The 22890-nt window shown below is 37.5% G+C and overlaps 1 protein-coding gene, 1 non-coding gene and 3 pseudogenes across 2 annotated transcripts in view; 2 read left to right on the top strand and 3 right to left on the bottom strand.

The window, feature by feature from the left end:
- Positions 1–14465, bottom strand: part of LOC120345130 (uncharacterized) — a 30328-nt gene extending 15863 nt beyond the window's left edge. The window contains exons 1-22 of the mRNA XM_039414540.2: positions 14167–14465; positions 13107–13196; positions 12284–12374; positions 11675–11835; positions 11347–11438; positions 10328–10367; positions 9634–9654; positions 9390–9422; positions 8789–8821; positions 6872–6925; positions 6580–6612; positions 3134–3166; positions 2915–2947; positions 2313–2345; positions 2197–2229; positions 1877–1909; positions 1665–1697; positions 1499–1531; positions 1375–1407; positions 1118–1150; positions 823–855; positions 229–261 (exon numbers count right to left, since the gene is read on the bottom strand). Coding sequence (XP_039270474.2) covers positions 229–261; positions 823–855; positions 1118–1150; positions 1375–1407; positions 1499–1531; positions 1665–1697; positions 1877–1909; positions 2197–2229; positions 2313–2345; positions 2915–2947; positions 3134–3166; positions 6580–6612; positions 6872–6925; positions 8789–8821; positions 9390–9422; positions 9634–9654; positions 10328–10367; positions 11347–11438; positions 11675–11835; positions 12284–12374; positions 13107–13196; positions 14167–14212 — 1057 coding nt within the window. The 5' untranslated portion in view covers positions 14213–14465. The remainder of the gene's footprint in view (positions 1–228; positions 262–822; positions 856–1117; positions 1151–1374; positions 1408–1498; positions 1532–1664; positions 1698–1876; positions 1910–2196; positions 2230–2312; positions 2346–2914; positions 2948–3133; positions 3167–6579; positions 6613–6871; positions 6926–8788; positions 8822–9389; positions 9423–9633; positions 9655–10327; positions 10368–11346; positions 11439–11674; positions 11836–12283; positions 12375–13106; positions 13197–14166) is intronic.
- Positions 14466–19425: 4960 nt separating this feature from the next.
- LOC144423810 (large subunit ribosomal RNA) lies at positions 19426–20868 on the bottom strand (annotated as a pseudogene).
- A 286-nt stretch (positions 20869–21154) lies between these two features.
- LOC120345217 (5.8S ribosomal RNA) lies at positions 21155–21308 on the bottom strand. The gene has a single exon (XR_005569859.2). It is a non-coding gene; the product is annotated as a 5.8S ribosomal RNA (ribosomal RNA).
- A 198-nt stretch (positions 21309–21506) lies between these two features.
- On the top strand, positions 21507–21624 carry LOC144423611 (5.8S ribosomal RNA; annotated as a pseudogene).
- A 288-nt stretch (positions 21625–21912) lies between these two features.
- LOC120345251 (large subunit ribosomal RNA) overlaps positions 21913–22890 on the top strand; it is a 4511-nt pseudogene continuing 3533 nt past the window's right edge.

Here is a 22890-nt window from a genome sequence, read left to right as displayed (position 1 = left end):
GCTATGCGGAGGTATCCGCAATCAATTATGAGCTAAGTGTTGGCTGAGATGCGCAGTTCGATGGCAAATGACACTTTGGCGGATATTTTAGTGTCAGAATATAGGTACGGATGAATAATTTCTGGTATATATAAGCTTCCCACCAAAATTTAATTTTTGTATTTTATAACTTGATTCATATACCCAAATGTATGTTCTTTAATATGCCGAAATATCCCTTTATATTACCTTTTAATCCGTTTGTATAATTGGTATCTTTATCTGTAATAGTTGCAATAGTATTGGAATTTGAAATAACCTGCTAAAGCATTTATCATGTTATTTCAACATCAATACACTAAAATAACGGTACCCAAACTTTTTGTTCCTGCGGCTCCAACTTATCAGGGGAAAAAAATGCTGCTCTTAGATAAAACTTAATTTGGTGATCGTTAATATGCACTTATTGCCTTTTAAAGTTTGTAAACCTGTAGGCCTAAGGAATAAAGACATCTTAGCCTGAATTTTCTTTAGAGTACTAAAAAAATCACTCATGTTCGCTAAACTCGGTTCAGAAGATAAATAAACTTCAGTTCGCGAAATTGCAGCTAAGTAGTATCTACCTCTATTGATACGTAACGATGGAGGCAGACACCACAATCTACATAACATAAAGTAAACGACATGGAAAAGGAAAATGATTTTATTGATTCATATACACAGTATTTACAAAAGGAAACATTTATAATATATACAATATGTAAAATATTCAATCATATTTTAGTTAGCTTTAATACAATTCTGTGCTCTCTTTGGGAACCAATGCATTAAAACTTAACAAACCAGTAAATCCTCTTATGACTGCATCTTCAATGCCTGCAAAATTTAAAATCTCCGATACAAGTATGGAAATGTTTTGTTTGACTCATCATATGCCATTATATGCCGGTAGTACAGAACAATGGTAAACAAAATAACTACAGCTCGACGGTGTATACAAAATTTGATATCAGACAACAAACACTCCACTCAATGAAATTAAAAAATAATTGATTTCAGTCATATTCCTCAGTTCAAATCTAACAGGTCGTTTCATTATTGACAAAAGAAGAATATTAAACCTAATGTCGCAACTTACTGCCAATTTCCCCACTGAGTAATGTATTTTGACCTGGAATTACAATATAAAATTCTTACACGTTTATTATAAATGAAAATGAATGCCGCACTTAACTTATAGGATTCAAGAGCTTTTCAATTGTTTTTACCGTTTTTGTTATTTTTAGCATGAAGTATAATATAAATGTCATTGTAATTACAATATATATAATTTGTGATGGAACCAAATTTACGTAAGTTGATTTAGAAGACACAGCTTCATTCAGTCATTCTTACCTCTCAAAACTACAGTTGTTTCACGCGAGAGATCTAAAATAAAAAGTTTGAACATAAATTAGAAATAACCTAAATATTATGAGAGATGTGCATGCATCGTATCATTTTAAATAAACCGTCCAACCTGATAATACGCTTCTGGTTGACTTGAATTGATCTTTGTGATAAAAAGAAAATATACCATTTCAAGCAATATTTTATTATCTGTGTCAATATAACGATGAATTAAAAATAAGCATAAACAATTTTTAATTTTTCACTTGAAACAAGCTGTCACCTATCCAACTTACCGTCAAATAGCGTTGTACCATCTTCGTCTATAGCTAGAAATCATATACACACGTTACATTTTAATAAAAATCGACTGATAATTAATTCAAAGTAATATTTCTTCGACTATTTGTACTAGTATTGACTCTCTATTTCATAATTGCAAAACATTCTATTAAATAACAACAAAAATTTAAAAAATTTGCTCATTATAAATAAAATTCAGTCATACTCGATAATGTCGACAACGTCTCATTGGTGTTTTCTAAACAAAACAAAAAAACACACTGGTGCTTGGAAACAATAAAAAAGAATGTATTTTATTGCCTATTAACTAGCTTCGTTCTTTGTCCTAATTTTTACGTTGTCCTTATATTGTTTCGATATATGCTGGAACTGGGAATAATTCGTCATGTTTTATTATAGAAATGTGTTTGACAACGATAGGACTATAAGCTTTAGCGGTTTCAATATAAAGTTACTGTAAAAGATGGATGAAGAATTCTACAACCTCTCGTTATCAGCGAGAACAAATTTATCTTGTATGCTTACCTTTGGCGTTTTCAGTTATGTTTTCTGTTTGATCTAAAATCGAAATTACATTCAATTTGATGTGAAAACATCATTTATTGAAAAACATATGAGAATCTTGCATCAGATGTACTTACTTTGAATTCGTATTAGAGCATCTTCCACTTGATCTGAAAAACAAAATTACATACTAAACACACATAAAATAGCATTGACTATATCAGTTCTCAAACTTCTGTATAAACTCGACCCCCCCAATTTAAGAATCACTGGACTATATTACCAATTTATTGAAATCTGCCAATAAGACAATATTCATATTTGAATTCTGAATTTTTTTTGTTTTATGCTTCAACCTTTGCATACTATTTTTTTGTTTTAAAATCAAAAAATCTTTTTAGAATAGGACTATTCGTATCCGTAACAAGATATACTGTTGAAAAGATCCTATCGAAAATCAGGGATTGCTATTGGTTTGTTTGGGTTTTAGTGACAAGGAAATTATTCTATCATTAAAAATGTGGTCTATATGCTATTTAGAATATTTACACTAAACAGAATTTTTTCTTGAATTGATAAACAGTTTTTGGATATGAATGGACATGTGAATTGAGTTTAAAATTTGCAAGTCCCGGTGGCAAAATCTGACCTCTTGCTAAACCACTGCGATGAGTGCTGTGTGGAGTTCACACTTTACCTACAGTGATTTATCTAATTAGTAAAAATTTTAGTATCTTACGATCCATCCTATTTGTCATGTAGTTGTCAATGCCTGAAATGTTAATAATTGTCAATGTCTGAACATTCGGCAGATTAGAAATATTCTTTTGTCATTGTATATGAGGTTATCAGAATTGAACAGAGTTAAGTATTACAAGCAGAAAATTCGAAATTGTGTTTAGTGTTTACGTAAACGTCATTTTTTTATTACTGATATAGGTATAAGCAAAAGTCTTACCCATGATTTCATTAGAAACTGGCACTTGGTTATCTGCAACAAAAATATGACAAAATACAGAGAATGCAAGCAGAAAAATACACAGAATGATCTAATTAAAATTCCGTTTTTACTCTACTCATTTCAATGTTATTTTATTTACGCAGGTATTCATTTGAATGAGTTCTTGAAACTTATTAACTGTTGAGTAAACGCTGAGTGTTCCACAACTACGGAAATGCGTTTATTGCCATAAGTTTTAATCAAATTTAGAACACCTTGGACCAGTGGTTCTCAAACTTTTTTAGTCCCAGAGCCAAATTTCAAACCTCAAAGTTATGAAGAGCCGCATACAAACAACGCAAGATAAAATAGCAACAAAACTTAAGCGCGTAAAATACCAAGCCATCGTAACAACAACACACGTAACAACTAGGGCTAGGAAAAATATTCGAATAACGAATAGAATAATAAAATATTCGAATGGCATTTTACTATTCGAATATCCGGTACCACGTGACCTGCGCCGCTCTGCTTGGACACCGAACTCGCGCGTCTCCGACTCAATCGTGAATTGTGCGAGATTTCCCAAAGGCGCTCGCTATCAGAAAAAAAAACGACATGAAGTTGATCGAAATCAAATGTTAAAATGACTTTTCGGCGTTTCATTATGAAAAAGGCGTTTTTTGGTTGTTAGAAAACTCTAGTTATATAAATAACATGGATTAAAAATAACCAAAAGTTTTTCCAAAAGCTGGTTTGAGTTACTTGTATGAAAAACACTCATTAAGCTGTAAGTTGAAATGTCATGTCCTACTCCCTTTAAAGCACTTTGTATTAGCTCTTTAGTGATCCCTTCCATCCTTGGCCAGGTAATGTTTCAAATATGTAAACATTTTACTCGACCATTCATGGATGTTGAGCCAAGAGTAGAACGCAAAATCAATCGTGAATTTCGTTGTAACAATGCACACTGACTCGTTCACGAAATTGTTGGGTCTATTATCATCGAAAATGATTACAATTGTTAAATTTTGAAGTATTTGAGCAGTAATAATTAAGTCTTGAGGCATATTTAAAATCAATAACTGAAGAGCTGAATTTGCGAATTCCGCAAATAAAATTGAACCTCACTAAGTATTTTAGCTATAATAACCATCTGGGTGTTGTTTTGTTGAAAAAAAAACGTTAAAACTTGAAAGAATTAGTTATAATTAGCGTCTGACCCTCTATTAGCCACAAAGGCCTAGAAATGACATCATTGCCAAGTTATTTAATCGCTATTTTGAATCAATATTCAGGATTCACGCAATTTCAAATTTGCAAGGTTTATCTATCTAATACTAAAATAACACGAACACCATAGAAAAGCATGAGAAACTCAATTATCATTTTAATAAACATCTGCATCTCGATTATCGTTCACTTTAAACATGCACGGTTAATTTACAAGCGGTGATAAGTAAGATCAAATGCAAGGCAGAGGATAAAACTCAGAATGAAATTAATTTGGTTTTGAAATCAGCCTTTAACGTATTTAACAGCTGTCGCTGATGTGAACGCAAGGGTATACTAGAAATAAGAAACTTCGATATCCGGCGACCCCTTATACTTGCAAAAAACGAGAAAGGGCGGGATACCAACTTTAGGATATCGCCGAAACGATCGCGGTGACAATGACAATCAGCGATTATGATGAAATTCACCATTAAACCAGTATAAAAACACTTTATTGCCGACTTTTCAATGTTTCTATTAATTTTCAAATGGAGTATCGACCTCCGACGTTCTGGATTCCCGTTATGTATAAAAAAAATATTAATTATTCGACTATTAGGTATTCGTTAAAAATATTCAAATTATTCGATTCCAAAAAGGATTCGATTTTGCCCACCCTAAACTAACATCCATTCAATTTGGCTTTGATTTCTCAGTTTGTCAAAGCGGGTCGTAATCGTGGAAGATGCAAGGTGCAGTAGATGCTCGAGATGATCGCCAGATATTTCGGGACTATTTTCGATTACTGGAACAAAATTAAAATGCTCTAGAAATTAAAATAATCAGTAAGTTATTTGATTTATACATAATATTCGGAAATGCGACAAAAACTGAAAATCCACAAAAGCAAGCCAATGATTACAGCCATGTGTAAAATCTTTCCAAGTGAAAAACGAGAATATCGGTTGGAAACCGAAGACTTATCGATCGATAGTTAGGGATCTCCCAAAACAGAAACTGCAGTTTCGATTCATCCGCTCTTGTAACTTGCGCACTGCGCATCGCACACACACACTCGGCGGTTCTAAAAATTCTCTCGCTTTACAAAAATCTAGATCACTATATCAATAATTGATTGATAACTCGCTAATTATACGATATAGTTCGCCCAAAATCAATAGGCTTCTGGTCCGAGATAAGATGAATGCACATGCAAAATCTGGAGCAGATTCAATCTCGCTTTCGTGAGATATCGCGTGCATCTAACAGACAAACAGACATACATACAGACATACAGACAGACAAATACCTATCAACATACTTACCGATTAAAATCGATAAGTAATGAGTGGCCGCGAAAACGCTTACTGTTGCGTCACTATTGCATCTTGTAGATTGCTAAACTAATACAGTGGTCGGCAACCACCGGGCCGCGGCCCATTTTCGGTCCGCCAAAAAGTGAGATGACACAAAAACGGGCAAGGGCTTAATAACACCTCTACCATCTAACCACTAACCTTACGACTAACAAACACCACCCAACAGCAAACCAGACAAACTCAACGCATTAGTTATTGCTAAACGAACAACAAGCAATGCCAAGATATAGATACAGAAGCTGTACAGGCATTGTTACTTTCACAACATCGTTTTTTTGAGGCCGGGTTTTCAATATTGACAACTACAAAAACGAAATATCGAGGTAGGCTGGATGTAAGAAACGCGTTACGTGTATCACTGTCGACCATGTCTCCAAATTGGAAACTGTGAATGGCCAACAAACAAATAGAGATCTCGCATAGCATCACCTTTTTGAATATATTGTCAACGTAAATTTTCAAACGCGTATACTTTATTACATAAGCTTAGTCCATTTGTATAGAGGGTGGTCCGCCAAAATTTTGATCAAGTTATACCGGTCCGTCACTAAAAAAAGTTTGCCGACCACTGAACTAATAGACTTCCGCATTTTAATTTCAGGACAATGATTAGTTTTCAATGAAATATTTTATTTGAAAGTAATACATTTTTAAAGCATTAATAAGAGCCGCAGGAAAGGTTGTTTGAGAATCCCTGCCTTAGACAGTTGTCGTCTGAATGGGAATGCTGATATATACAAACCATTCATTCATACATCGAGGCATCATTACGCTCGCAATTGGTAGAAAATGAGTTGCTAGCGCCAAAATTCTTATGTTTCTATGATAACAGGTCTTACTTAACAACGACCAAGAATTTTTTTATCTCACCTACGAAGACGTCCTCAATATTTTCAGTTTGATCTAAACACAATAAATAAGCTGCTCATTAGGCATCATTGAATATGAGTATACTCTCACGTAATACTGTTTTACAAAAATGTGGCCAGTTCAAAGTCAAGTATATAAAAATTCCTCTTTACGGATATAGCCTATTTTTTGAAATACCTAGCATAAGCATCAGTCCAAAAACAAATCGATTTTCATGCTACACGTGTTTTGCTATTTTGTCAATCGAAAATCATAACAGATGTTATAATATAATTATTTCAAGGAGGTTTACTTGATTTTATTTCGTGCACAGATTCTGTTGCGTTTTCAATGTCTTCTTCAAGTGCTAAAATTAAAATATTTAATATTTCAACAATTGATTAACAATTTAAAATAACGATTTATCATTAAAAACAAATAGAATATTCAACCAGATGTGTGCAATCGGAGTCGCGTGTTGGAATCAACTTTTGGCTTGTTTTTAGCAGAGTCGCAGTCGTATTTTCAGACTTTCCAAAGTCGGGAGTGTGATTCGGAAGTTCAGACATCCAATGGTAATAATCGAAGTCTCGATTTGTTACAGAATTGGAAGAAATAAGTCCTCTGGGAGTTTTTATTAGTGTTGTAAAAGGAGACTTGACTACGACAAGGAGATTTTATCGTCAAAATTTAATTCCTCGTCATTTCGTTGCTGGAATCGAAAAATTCCATCAACTTTAAGCGGTACCCGGAGTCTACATTTTGGTAACTCGTATTCGGACTCGATTGTAAAATTTCTGTCTCTAAAGCTCTGTGTTAACAACAAATTGAACAGATGAGAAACAAACTAAATTTGAGTATATATATATAAATGTAATTCTGTTGTTGTAATATTTTTATTTCCAATCTACTTTCCAGCATGAAAATCTTGCCAGATTTGAAAAGAATCGAATCCCGCAATGTTTGTATCTCATAAAAATTCGAGATTTAGATTAGATACATTTGTCGATTTATACTTGACTTATACAGTCATTGCAACAGTGTAACCGAACGAACTGTTTATTATATTTAATGCGAGGGATTCTAAAATATCGTCACGCTAATAACCAAATTGCGTAAGTCATTTTTGGCGATTTGGAGTTTTTTATAAAATAGGTATTTATGTAATGCTGCGCACCTGTCTGTTAACTCAGATTTTATTTTAAGAATTCCGGAACCCATAAAAATAGAAATTTAGTATGACATGCACATTTGTGCAATTGTTTCGTCATAATGAATTATCATTGTTACCGCAGGACTATTGTGATGTCACAAAGGCAAAATAACCTCGGCGAAGTATTTTCGAGTTTTTGCATCTCGGATTCTAGCTTAGCGCGTATTAATTTGAATTTATACTACAGTATAGGAAGACGTGCACTTGTGATATTCACTGTCCGAGTCCAATTCACCTTGGTTGGCTTTTATATTGGGTGCATTGCTGTTTTATTCTTTATATTTAATCTTAGTCTTATTTCGGTGGGTGTGCAAAACGTGTTATATTGATGAAATATATATTTTTAAACATAAAAATAATGTAATTGAAACTGATTAGCTATTTTGGGGATTAGACATTGCAGATATATACTGGGAATTACATTCGTTTTTGGAATGTTTAGTTTTCAAGACTGGTGGATATAGAAAATTGCAAAATTTAGTATGTCCCCAAGTCATGAACACATTTCTGCCTAAGTCACAGTGCGCCATCATGACGTCACTTAACTGCGTCATACAAATTAACTTAAATCCGGCTACGATCAAAAAATTGAACCATGGCAAATTATTGACTCTCAATGGCATAACAATATCATTAGGAAGTTTTTTTACGTTTTTCTCAAAACTGCTAAAAATCACTTACGCAATTCGGTTATTAGCGTGACGAATTATGCTGAACATTCTGGTGTCGTCCGTTAAGTTTGTTGCTTCGAATATCACCTTTTTTCATATTCCTATTCTTTTGATGCAAATCATAAATTTGTTTGATAAAACAGATATGCACAGACTGTGAATATTGTCTGGTCGCATAACTAAAATTAATTGAATAATGGATGATGATACTGCAGGATGAAAAACATTTTGTCACATTCGTTGTTAGCTCTAGTCATCTAAAATACTGATAAAAGATGTTCAACGTTTGTAAAAAGTTCTTAGCGTGTATGGATTGCGGGAACAAGTATCTAAAACATTGTATTACCATTCATTCGAGTCAAAACTTGTCCATTGTGGCCTGTTTTAAATACAATATTCATCATGTTATGTAAAATATATTTAATACCATGTTCAGTTGAGAAACTGATACAACTTATGTAAATCGGATTATACAAGCAAAACACACCACAACCACTCTAACGTTTTGAAGTGCTCGGTATCAATTGAACCGTATTAATTCGTTCTTTTAAGAGAACAATTCAACATAATTTTCTAAGGATAATGCTCTGTTCAATGCAACAAGAAAAATGCCCCGAAAAAAGATATAATAGCAACTGTAATTCGATCGTGCCAGTCTACATTCAACAAGCAGAAATGTTTTAAAATAAGGTAGTTTGGAAAATTACGACCCCTCGACACTTCATATTAATATCAACAACAGTGTAAAATCCTGACAATTTTATGTATTTTTAATTGAATTGAATTTTATATCTTCAACGCAAGATTGAATCAATATCCATACATCTTTTTATTCATTCCTGGAAACGCTAATTTAAATGGATCAGATTATCAATTCATCGCTAATAGTAAATGCGTTATATAGACGAATCAGATATCACATAACAGAAGTCAAAACAATACACTACCATTTATCGAGTTCTTCCTCAGATCAATTTGTTCTGGAGCAAAAACAAAAACCAATTTGAACCAATCGAATCAATCATTTTTAGTTAATAAGTCGGGCGTTGTGAATCAAACAGTTTGAAACGTTAGCATCCACGCGCTATATTCGCAATGACAATATAAAATATTTTAAAAATTGAAACAAACTCGAATTTATGGAAATAGTTTTTATAATATATAAGATGTTTCTATGACCATAATGCTCACCCTGTTCCAGTAATAATCTTTCTAAAATTGATAAAACAATTCCAATAATAATAATAATACCGAAAATATGAAATAAAAAAAAATCTATTCATTTATTTTATTTTATTAAAGTATTATAATTCAAATACTTGCTATCACATTTGATTTAAGCTACGCATAATAGATGCAAGAGAATTCATTTTAATGATTGAAAATTCTTAAGGCGAAGTTGCGTACGAATTACAGTGCCACACAAACTTTAGATTCCCTTTAACGTTCAACTGTATTAGAACGTTTTCGAAAATTAGGTTGTATGTTTTAATGTTTTCTTTTGCTCCCTGCTTTTCCCGGTAAGATTACTAGTATACACCTACGAGTGGATTGGTCTCTGAATTGGGTACTTTTCTTTTAATAATTACATATAAATTCCCTATTGCGACAGTAACGCCATCATGCATAGGATACAGCGCATAGAAGTTTTGCAATTTTTTTATTGTTATTTTAAATTTTTTTGACGCAAAAAAAAGTTTTGCAACAAAATGGGCACATGCCGCTTATCTTCTTTATGGACCTTTTGAAGAGTTTATCTTTCATTACAGATGATTACTTGTAAAAATCAAGAAATTTTACTCTGAGCAGAAATACATGGATTGCTCGGAAGCAATTTTACAGTAAGATAATAGGAAAAAAGTTTTTGAGATTTTAATACCAATACCTTTCTCAGAGGAAGCTACTGCAATCTTCACATCTTTTTCCTATAAGACGAGTAAAAAAGAGTAAAAAATTATCAAGTATTCTGACTCCTCAAACTTCTCATAGAACATTTTCATGCTAAATTACTTCGATATACAAACATAATAAATTTAATTCAATTGTTTATTACCTATTTCAATTATCAAGTAAACGAATGTGTCGCTGGATCAGAACAGAATGGGCCTAAGTCACATTTTTGGAAAATTCACTTTTTTCAATATTTTGGGGTTTTGAGCCATGCCCTACAAGATGGTTGTCTTGGAATTTTGAATTTTTCATTAATAAAAATTTTAGCTGGACTTAGGACTATAAAATTTTGTAGAAGTTAAGAACAGAATGGGCCTAAGTCCAGATAAAAAAATTTATTATTGAGAAATTCAGGATTTCAAGACCACCATCTTGTAGTGCACGACCCAACACCCCAAAATATTGAAAAAATATAGTCCTAAGTTCCAATATGATGGGCATGAACATCAGAAATGAAATGTCCAAAACTTACATCCCTAAAAATTTGTTCAGTGCAACTCAGGCCCAAGTCACCTTGCATCTCATACAAAAAAATTCAGAAGTTGTTGAAAACAGAATGGGCCAAAATCCTTTAAAAAGGCAGGAAGGAATTGAAGCTGAAGAGTCAAAAAATATTGCTTACAAAGATATTCTCATCCACATTAAAATAACCAGAGCTCAGGTCTTTACTAAGTGTGAATATCTAGAAATTCGAAAATAGAAAAATTCCAAATTGTTTTTTGCGTTTTTCTCAAAACTCAAAATTGTGACTTAGGCCTGTTCTGTTCTCATCCGGCGATGTACTTAATTTGCTATTTGATTTGCGATAGAAATGATAAACTGTAAATGTATGTCATCAATTTTATTACATACGCATTAGATTTGAAATAGTCTTAAAGCGTTATAGTCTAATTTTCTGATTTAATTGAATATTTCCGATCCCAGATATCTAAAATAAAATTTATATTATTTTACCTGTAAAACTACAAAGACCACGATGGTGCATGCTGCCACAGAAATTGCAAACACAAACACAATAAATGTAAGAATCAGTTTCCACTCAATTTCTGAATAAATAGCAATGTTAAATATTTAGAAATATAAATCAAATATTTTACAACTTTCCATAAAATTAATATCCCAAACTTGAACGTCTTATCATAAGTTTTAAGCGAAAAAGTTGGTAGCGAGAAACAACTTTTGATTCTTCATATTTTTATCCGCTCAGATTTTGTAATTTTTACACATATGCATCTATTATATACATGCTATTGTTGGTAGGGAAATATATATTTTAATTTACCATCTGCTGCAAAAGATCCAAATAATTCTTTCTTGGTTTGTTTTTGTTTCTCTTTCAGCTCTTTCTTGTTCATTGATTTCGTCCCCGGAACATCCTTTTCAGATTTTACTGCTTCCACATATTTTGCTTTTTCTTTCGTTGCTAGTTCTGATAATATTGACCTTATAATACAAAAGTACATTATTTACTGTTTTTAATAATAGGAAAACAGCAAAATTGATTTTACTCATTTACTTTTTTTATTAAATTGCAACAAAATTCAAGCTGACAACTTCATGTTACTAATTTCAATTTAGCGTTTATATATACTTTGAATATCTATACAATATCCACATCATTCCATTTGATTTTCATTTGAGTGAGGGGGTTCGGACTTTCTACTTTCTTTCAATTAGGCCGTGATTCAGATTTGTTTTGCTATGAAAGGAGATTTGATTATGTAAAATACATTCTTGAAACAATTTCTGTTACCTATTTTAGTTATGATTTCCTATCGAAAACTTATCGAAGTATCATATGAACGTAAACCAAACGACCTACAACAAAATTATCTAACGTAAAGTGAACGTTCGGCAATTTTCAAAATGGAACGACAAAGAATAACTTTACTTTTTAGAACTGATAGATCTAACATCATCAATAATTGCAGCATCATCCATTCTTTCTTCTTGCATGCCTTCTTCCAACTCTTCTTCATCTTCTGTTTGTATAATATAATGAAAGCAACTTATGACTTTTATAGTCAACAAACACTAAAAAATGATTTTCATATCTGTTGCTTCAGTCCATGTCTTTACGTCATTTGAGAGTTGCACAAATACACATAACAATACTTTCAGGATGGTACAAATATTTTCAGGCCCACTTAAAACTGAAACTTCACACGTAAATGCAGTGAATTATGTAATAATAGTATCCAAGATAATATATCATATTAACTAATATAAACCCATTTTACCTACTGCTAAAATTTGCACAAACAATGTCAAATGATTTCACGAAGCGGACTAACTGCAGGGTGGACACAACGATATATAAATTAGGTTTTTTATAACCCAAAATATGAATTATTGCTTTTCTTCTTCCACAAATTTTTATAAAGAATATAGTTCCTTTATTTCACGTAACATCCGGAACAAGGAATTCACTATGACATCAATCTTGAAATTATTACGTGTAGTTGTTCATTTTATGGTGATATACTAAGGTACATTCATGTAGAATGGTAACTACTTTTTTAATACTTATCGCTTCTAAGTTTGAGTATATTCTTTTATAATGCGAAAGTAAGTGTATGGCACGACACATACGGTGAATTTTTTCTAGCAGTAGTATAAGATTTCTATATTAACCCATAAACTTCATCAACACAAATTCTGAAACAAATACCTAAAAGATTGAGCAATATCGGTGCGTCTAAAATTGATCTTACCGACTTCTTGGTTAAGGGAATCTGCGCCATCTTCTTGACCAGGTTCACTCATTCGAATGACTTCGTCTTTTTGATTATCAAGACTTCTCTCTATATAATTTAAAGTAAAAATATAATAAATAAATAGTATAGATAGAATTATGTGTATTTCCAAAAGTTTCATGACATTATCACGAATTTGTTAGCGTTATTTTGTTATAATAATATTATATTTTGAATCCACCTTAATAGCATATAGCAAACTTTTAATGACGAAAGTTTATTTTGCTACATATTTGTAACAAGAGATCCTCGCCACAAAGACCATGAGCAAATATACTAGCTCAAAAATATGCGGACATGCAAATAGCTTGGTTTCATTGAACAAGCCGATGTATTTTTCAACTCGAAGTGGAATTTGAAGGCCAGTTATTGTTAATCATGTATCGATCTCGGCGACGTAAGTTGAAACACAAGAAAATGCAATTTTCTTTTGTATCATATCAGTATTATTATATTTTGTACAATTAAAAAAATAATACAACCCATACATTACACGAGAAAATATACGTATATATACGTGCACATCCTAGATATATTTTGTATTTGTTAGTTATATGTCTGCATAACTGTTTTTGATACTCGGCTGATGCCCTTATGTAGTTCTGCAAATTCTTTCGGACGTATGGTTTCTTATTAGTGTTTATAAAAACATACTTACATACTTTCCTAAATTTGATATTTTGATACGGATTTGGATTGTTACTTGAATTTATTCTCGTTTTAATACATACTAAAAGGTCCTATTTTGGGTTTGACCACGTAAAAGGTCTATTTAATCATCATTTCGGGCACGCTATTTTCTCAGCAAATGATGGAAAATTCCTGAATTGCCAAAAACTACAGAACTCTTTTAGAATTGTGCACTGAATTACGATACACTCAGGACAAGAGATTTTATTAACAGCGACGAAATTCATTGTTATTATTTATTTGTTGATTTTCGCATGTACTAAATTTCATTATTAGTTTGATTAGTATCATTAAGTTTGTTGCTAAGTTATTTTTGAACCTATGTTACCATCTTCATATGTAGTTGAATCCTCGTTTATGCTTTCCTGTGACATCACTACTTCAGACACACGTCAGATCCAAAAAGACAATACTAGTTGGGGGCTATAAAAAAATCTAAAAAACTATGCTTCTTAAAATTTCTTTTCAAAGCTTCTTTTCTACTCAATAGATTTCAGTAAACAGATTCAGTTGACACCTGAATATCCATGTGTTTTTACATTTATGTCCATTTATATTTTTGGGTTTTCATCAAAATTCAAAATATTAAAGGCCTAATTAAAGCAAACAAAAGCGCATCTCGTTACGTTATCGCAATGACACGTTGAAATAAACTCGGATACGCGTTTGACTGAGGTGTTGTAACATGATGACAAATTCACAGGAAATAAGTTCAATAAAAGCTCCATCAAGAGGTTCAAAAAACGGAAATCATTCTTTGCGAGGTTCAAAGTCTTCTTCGTCGTTTTATTTGTGTTGATGGAAATTCTTGCCGAATTCACTGTGATTTTGCTATCACGAAATCCGGCGTTGCCTTCATATCTACAGATAGCGGTCGGAGCTAAGGCAGCTTGCCAGTAAAACGTAACGGCTTGTTTATAATGGCTTGTTTTTTATTGGTAGGCTCCATTTCGTCATTTTCCGCGCTTTGATACTATTTTTACCATTTCGTGTTGCATCTATAGATAATAGATATTTGCTTAATTGGGTTTTTGACCAGTTTTGAAGCATGTTAATTTTGCTCTTTTCTTTTCGAAAGCGCTTTCCAAATTACATTGTTTATAACTTTTCTTGTTGTTTCGTCCACGGTGTTACTTTCGTCAGATACCGGCTCATTTTATATGTCCAGGCGTGTTTTAGGTTTATATATGAATGCTTTGAATGTACCCGGTATATGATATCCTGGTATATGATCTTGAGTATTCTCCAGGTGACGATAAACTTTTCCAGTATATGTTCAGCACTGTCTGGCTATGTTTCCTTTCCCAATTTTGCAGTCAAGATGTGCTCTTTTTCCACCCCGTGTAAATTTTAAATTCAGCTTCCTTCATAAACTTTTCTAGTATTTTCTAAATTCAGCTTCCTTCTATTTTGCCGCCAAGGATTGCGTCGTGCGCAAAACGTTGGGCGATACAAATTTGTTTGATGTTAATGATGTCTTCAATGTTTTTTTCCTTAATTCCCATTATTATCCTCAATATGTTATTCACGTACGTCTTCGAATTTTTTCATTCCGTGTTTTGATTGTTGGATCGAATAGGGCATGTGTTCTGTTTAAAATACTTAACATTGCTTCCTAGATTGTACAGTTCCACTGCATGCCAAATTTCTTTTGGTCCTTTTAAATTTAGACTTTCAATGATTTTTACTTTTTCAGAATTACAAGATATAGCACGGTAAGTCCTGTTCGGTTATATGTTCCCAAATTGAATTGAGGTTTTCTATCGCATCGAAGATCGATCGTTTACGTTTGTTTCATTTATGGTTGCTCAGTATGTATTTCCCAATATAATTTTCAATCTATTAGCAACTATTTCTGCGAGTAATTTATAGTCGAAGTTTAAGTTCGAGATTGGTCGATAATTTGATTGATGTGTTGTGTTCCCTTTTTCATACTTTTATCTCATTGATGACTGTTTAACAGCTATAACGTTATTAATTAGGTGATATATGCTCTGCTTTAGGATGTCGTAATATGCGCAGTAAAACTCCTTTGACAGGCCATCGGGACTTTGGGTTTCGTAATTGTTCATACTTTTAGGCGTGTGACTCGCTTTTTCCGTTCCTCCTCTTCTTCTCCGTAATTTTCATGCGTTCATATTCGTCCAAGTAATTATTAATTCCTGTTTCATTGCCATTGAGTGTCCGCGTTCAAAGTTTAGAAGAGTTTTATTTTTTGACGTACTTTATTATTTGTCATATACCAATGACCCGCGGTTATTTTACATGCATTGATTAGCGGTTCTCTTCCTCCAAATTTTTACTTTATTTTATAGGGTGCGTATATTGAATATGGTTAGCATATTGTTGTTGTTAATGTTATTTAGAGCGGTTAGAACGCTAATTCTACCCTGTATGATTATTTCGTATAGTTGATATTGTGATATGTTAATAACTATTCTTTAATTATAGTGTACCGTGCACTCAGAGTAATTTCGTTATGTTTTCCATGGACATGACGTGTTTTCTGTATTGATGTATGCATGATACACTATCTTTTCCGTTGCTTTGAAAAATCATACTCGTTTAAAACGGTGGACGTCGTGTATAGTTAGACTGTCTGCTCCGTAATTTAATTTTAAGTTTTTCAATGTCTTTCAATACCTTTTACATTTATGGAGGTTATAATTTTTCCAATAGAGCTACCGCCCTTTTAGTGATGGATAGTGAATTGGTTAGTTATCATTATGTTTAATTAATACTATAATCTTTAAATATGCATTTGATAGACTACTCTGCTTCGGTTTCTCCGAAGGTAATGTCGGAGATTTCCTTTTTGTCGCGTCCCCTTTTCTTCCCCTTGTTAGTGTCCATGTCGTAAGCGTTGTTCTCATAGCGCTCTCACGATCATTTGAAAATGCCCTTCCTTATATACAGTATCTGCAGACGGGACTGTTTACACAGTTTATGAAGCTATGACCTTCTTTCATGCACAGCCCACAGGTCGGTGTATACAGTTTCTCCGACAGATATGTCCTGCATAGGGCGCCATCAATCATTATGTAATCTGGTGGCAAGTTGTTTTGCTTGAAGTCTTCCGATATTATCAATACATATCGATTGTATATGTTTGTGTTTCTATGATAATTGTTTTGATACACTTCTGATATTACCATTGCTGAGCTTGTTATTTTATGTGGTACTCTTGGGTAGGAAGTTTCATCGGAGATTTCTCTTATATTCTCTTGATATTTGCATCAGTGTGAAAAATTTATATTCCCCCTTTCAGATTCAATTTTTCCACCTGTGGCCGTGAGTACATCTTGTACTCATCTTGTACGGATGTGTCCGTACATCAGATGACTCCGTTTTTTCTAGGTTGTAATCCAAGTCAGCGTGCAAGTCCAGTAAAACATGCCTCTTGGGCACTTATACAGTATAGATCAGCACTAGATTACTAGAGATCTTAATCAAACAGCTCGCGAGTGTATGATTTCAGGCCAAGTTCACCTTTATTGCCAACTACTTTAAATATTTTATTTAACGTTATTTTTTACAATAATATTTGTGGTATAAACTCGAACAAAAATGACTTGCAAGCGTTACATTGAGGACACCCCGATGGTAAATTCTAGAAGAGTGTGAGACAAACAGAACAATGGTGGAAAATGCAGGACAAGTGTGAGGCAAGAAGGAGTATGGGAAAAGCAATACAAGTGTGATTCAAACTGTTTTGTAATAACCAGAGAATGTGTGAGACAATTTTGATTCAATCAGCACAAGTACGGCAAAAGCAAGACAGTGAGGGACTATCGATGATTTTACAGTGTATAGAAAACTCATTGCTATCGCCACAGGCGTTGCACGCTTGAGTAATTAAACTTCCGTAAAATCATATTCTGGGGCGCTTTGCCTTAAAACAATGCTTTTATTATGGCGGAGACGCGGTGAATAAAAGCCTCAAATCTTATAAGAATTAGTATCATACAGGGAAATGTTTCGGTAAATATGTATATACGTCCCTATTTATACACATTGTTAAAATGGGATTTATGAAATGCATTCGACAAATTTTTATAATTGGTCATAAGTGCGAACATAATTGTGGCATTATATATTAAATCCAAGGATTGACATGGGATCAGAAGGTGGCTTCTGATCAATTTGTGCAGATTGTGAAAAGATCTGAAAGGCGTGCAATTACATTTTGGTATATTCGCCGATCGCATTCATTGTGAGCCGCAACGATAGGTCGTGAATACCTTTGAATTTATTCTCATTACTTATTCTTGCTTTAATTACCCTCGGCAATTTTTTTTGTTCCGCTTTATCGAATACATAAAACAATACGAAAAACGCCATTAGTTTATTCAGGAGGCCCGCAACAGATGAAGAACGCTTTTTTAGACATTGTAAATCGCAAAATACAGCACACATTACTGTAAATTGCCTTTGGGAACTATGCCATGGTCAATGAATTCAAAAACACGAGTCAATTATGTGCTCGGTATACATTTTTAGACACTTTGAAACTATCGACGGGGCCACAGGCAACTTTTACCTTGGTTATTATGATATACAACATAATCACTGTACTGCATATTCAATCAATTTTTGTTGTACTAAAATAAATTGTAGTCTCCGATATTTTATCGCAGAACTAGGGATTTTTTTTAACTTGATATCTTAACAATATTCGGAGTGGCAGCCTTCATAGCGGAATCAGTGTTGCAAGAACAGATCAGATTTTTAGAATTCACAACATCGCAAACATACGAATCAAAACGAGATATAATCGAGCAGTTTTCCACACTTTCTTATGGCCGTGATATGTTATAGTAATGTCGTTATTTGACGTGAGTTGGCGCACCACATGGACGCATATTGGACGAAATTAAATTATCAAAGCAAGCCATTTTCAATAGTCTCGTATTGGTCGTGAATACTTGGCGCAACTGAAAAATCATCAGACAGTGATAATCGTCTCTTTCAGCGAGTGGTTTAATCGCGGCGACTGTTTCAAAAGCTGTTCCGTGGAGATTTCGAGGCGATCAATATGTATCTTTGAACCCATTTGGAAATATTGACTGTGGCCTGATTTCTTACGATATATTAACTAATCAATGTAAAGTACGTTTAAGCAATTTATCAATTGTACTAAAATAAATATTACACTTTGAGATTTTATCGTAGATCTTGGGATTTTTCTAAAAATAATCACAGGTGGCAGTAGATATTATTAAAGCGTATTGTAATCGGACACTATACAGCTCAGTTTAACGCAGAGTTTTGCAGTATTTTAGAGAAGTTATGTTTTTATTTTGTCGTAAGTCGTTGAAAACGGGAGATTCCATGAGCAAAACTAAATTAATATGATAAGACCCTTAAAATGCTCGCATCGACGTGGATTGAATATTTTGAATAATAAAAAACATTACCCGTTGAAAAACTCGGCTTTATACACGAGTGTGATGCAGAACCAGTGAGATGCAAGTAGGAAAATTGTGGGCCACGTAGAGCAAGTGTGAACCATGCAAGACAACTTTTATTGATTCACGATGAGTGTGGGACAAGCAGGATAAATGTGGGACTAGCAGGACAGTATCAGACAAGCATAACTAGCGTGAGGCAAGTGGTACAAGTCTGAGACTAGCAGAGCAAGTGTCATATAAACAGGGCAAGTGTTAGATAAGCTGTCCAAGAGTAGTTTGAATATTTGCTACTACCACCAAGATCTGCACCGACGGCTGCTCCACGCGAGCTCTCGCTCGACGCTTCGACGCCCGCCTCCGCGGCCTTCCTACTCGTCGCGACATAGCGCCGTGGAACGGCCCGTGTCATCGCGACGGCCGGGTATAGACCCGACGCTCCAGCGCAATCCATTTTCAGGGCTGGTTGATTCGGCAGGTGAGTTGTTACACACTCCTTAGCGGATTCCGACTTCCATGGCCACCGCCCTGCTGTCTAGATCAACCAACACCTTTTGTGAGCTCTGATGAGCGTCGCGTCGGGCGCCTTAACCCGGCGTTCGGTTCATCCCGCATCGCCAGTCCTGCTTACCAAGAGTGGCCCACTGGGCACTCGCATTCGAGGCGCCCGACTCCAATTAAGCGAGCCGGGCTTCTTACCAATTTAAAGTTTGAGAATAGGTTGAGGACGTTTCGTCCCCAAGGCCTCTAATCATTCGCTTTACCAGATAAAACTGCGACAAAGCGCCAGCTATCCCGAGGGAAACTTCGGAAGGAACCAGCTACTAGATGGTTCGATCAGTCTTTCGCTCCTATACCCAAATAGGACGATCGATTTGCACGTCAGAATCGCTACGGTCCTCCACCAGAGTTTCCTCTGGCTTCGACCTTCCCAGGCATAGTTCACCATCTTTCGGGTCCCAACATGGACGCTCTTGCGTGACCGCCCCGGCAGAGCGGGTGCGATCGGCCGGTCGTGCGCCCGCGCCGGCGCCACCGAAGCGGCAGCCCGCCGAACACCGGCACTGCGTACAGTGCAGGTGAACGACAAGCCAGCCAAACGGCGACGGCCGCACACAGAGAGCGCGCGGCATCCTTTCCTCGATCCGCCGCACCGCCCGCGCGCTGTAACACCCCCGCCGGAGCGGGGGCCACCTTCGCGCGGGGACTTAGACCGACGGCAAACCGGTCGAGACCCGCGCCGGTCGCTAGTGCGCTGAGACAGTGCGCGAGCCGGCTCGGCAGCGGCACCTTAAGCGTCTGCGAACCGAGACGGCGCGCCCCCGCACCCAACTGAAAGCGAGCCGGCGACCTGACGGGCCCTCCCGTTTGCCTCGGTTTCACGTACTCTTGAACTCTCTCTTCAAAGTGCTTTTCAACTTTCCCTCACGGTACTTGTCCGCTATCGGTCTCGCGACCGTATTTAGTCTTAAATGGAGTTTACCACCCGCTTTGGGCTGCATTCCCAAACAACCCGACTCCGAGAAGACCCGAAGCGGCCAAGGCAAGCGCCCCTATGGGCCTAACCCCCGCCGTCATAATATGCATAAATTTAGCGGGTGCTCTCGCCGGAACTCAGGTCGTATGTGTCAAGCGGGCCGCTTCTTCCACGGCCCGCTGGCATCGCAAGTCGTCGCCGCCGGCGCCGACCGAGCGCGTACCGTCGCCGCTTTGGCCCACGGTCGGTCTTGATCTCGTGACCGGACCGACCGACCTGGACCCGTCCTTCGAACGTCGTTAAACGTCGAGAGGCCGGCGGTGTACGGGACACGCGGTCGCGCCGAGAAAGCTCGGCGACCGCTCCAACTTTGGGCGACGCCCGGCCGTCTTCGCAGAGGCCTGGCGACGGCCCTCGGGTGAGGAAGAACGCGACCATGAGGCAGACGCGGTCCCGGGATTGACCCGAGACCGCAATTCACGTTCAGAAGATCGACGTTCAATGTGTTCTGCAATTCACATTACTTCTCGCACTTGGCTGCGTCCTTCATCGACTCGCGAGCCGAGTGATCCACCGTTAAGAGTCGTCCTCGACGTTTCGCCCGGCGCCGAAGCGCGCGGACGTCACACTGTGGGATCGACCACAAAACCACCGACAACAACTGCACAAAAACACCAACAAACGGCACCGAGCGACCGCCGGGCTGGGTCGGCGGCACATCGAGCCCGGTGCCCAGAAGCCACCATCGCACTCGGCTGCCTTGCTATGCCAACGTGTTACACGTGTCGCACGGGGCGGAACCCGAGAAGTAATGTGAATTGCAGAACACATTGAACGTCGACCTTCTGAACGCGAATTGCGGTCTCGGGTCAATCCCGGGACCGCGTCTGCCTCAGGGTCGCGTTCATCCTCACCCGAGGGCCGTCGCCAGGCCTCTGAGAAGACGGCCGGGCGTCGCCCCAAGTTGAAGCGGTCGCCGAGCTTTCTCGGCGCGACCGCGTGTCCGGTACACCGCCGGCCTCTCGACGTGTTCAACTACGTTCGAGGGGCGGGTCCAGGTCGGTCGGTCCTGTCACGAGATCAAGACCGACCGTGGGCCAAGGCGGCGACGGTACGCGCTCGGTCGGCGCCGCGGGCGACGACTTGTGATGCCAGCGGGCCGTGGAAGAAGCGGCCCGCTTGACACATACGACCTGAGTTCAGGCGAGAGCACCCGCTGAATTTAAGCATATTATTAAGCGGAGGAAAAGAAACCAACAGGGATTCCCTGAGTAACGGCGAGTGAACCGGGAAGAGTCCAGCGTCGAATCTGCGCGCTTCTCGAGTGCGCCAAGTTGTGACGTACGAAGTCTCAGTGCGGCTGACGGCGAGCGCCGGTGTCCTTCTGATCGAGGCCTCGTCCCACGGCGGGTGTTAGGCCCATAGGGGCGCTTGCCTTGGCCGCTTCGGGTATCCTCGGAGTCGGGTTGTTTGGGAATGCAGCCCAAAGCGGGTGGTAATCTCCACCTAAGACTAAACACGGTCGCGAGACCGATAGCGGACAAGTACCGTGAGGGAAAGTTGAAAGGCACTTTGAAGAGAGAGTTCAAGAGTACGTGATACCGTTGAGAGGCAAACGAGAGGGCCCGTCAGGTCGCCGGCTCGCTTTCAGTTGGGCGCGGGGGCGCGCCGTCTCGGTTCGCGGACGCTTAAGGCGCCGCTGCCGAGTCGGTTCGCGCACCGTCTCAGCGCACTAGCGACCGGCGCGGGTCACGACCGGTTTGCCGTTGGTCTAAGTCCCCGCGCGAAGGTGGCCCCCGCTCCGGCGAGGGTGTTACAGCGCGCGGGCGGTGCGGCCCGGCGGCGGATCGAGGAAAGGATGCCGCGCGCTCTCTGTGTAAGGCCGTCGCCGTTCGGCTGGCTTGTTGTTTGCCTGCACTGGACGCAGTGCCGGTGTTCGGCGGGCTGCCGCTTCGGTGGCGCGCCGTCGACGCGCTCGGGGTCCGTGGCCACGTAGGCCATCCTCCAGACCCGTCTTGAAACACGGACCAAGGAGTCGCTTTGGCCGGCGTCGAACAGCCAACTTAGAACTGGTACGTACCAGGGGAATCCGACTGTTTAATTAAAAAAAGCATCGCGATGGCCGCAACCCGGTGTTGACGCGATGTGATTTCTGCCCAGTGCTCTG

The sequence above is a fragment of the Styela clava genome, chromosome 5 (assembly GCF_964204865.1).
Source record: "Styela clava chromosome 5, kaStyClav1.hap1.2, whole genome shotgun sequence".
Taxonomy (NCBI): domain Eukaryota; kingdom Metazoa; phylum Chordata; class Ascidiacea; order Stolidobranchia; family Styelidae; genus Styela; species Styela clava.
Note: the sequence above shows the minus strand (reverse complement) of the source record. Positions and strands in the feature narration are given on the sequence as shown.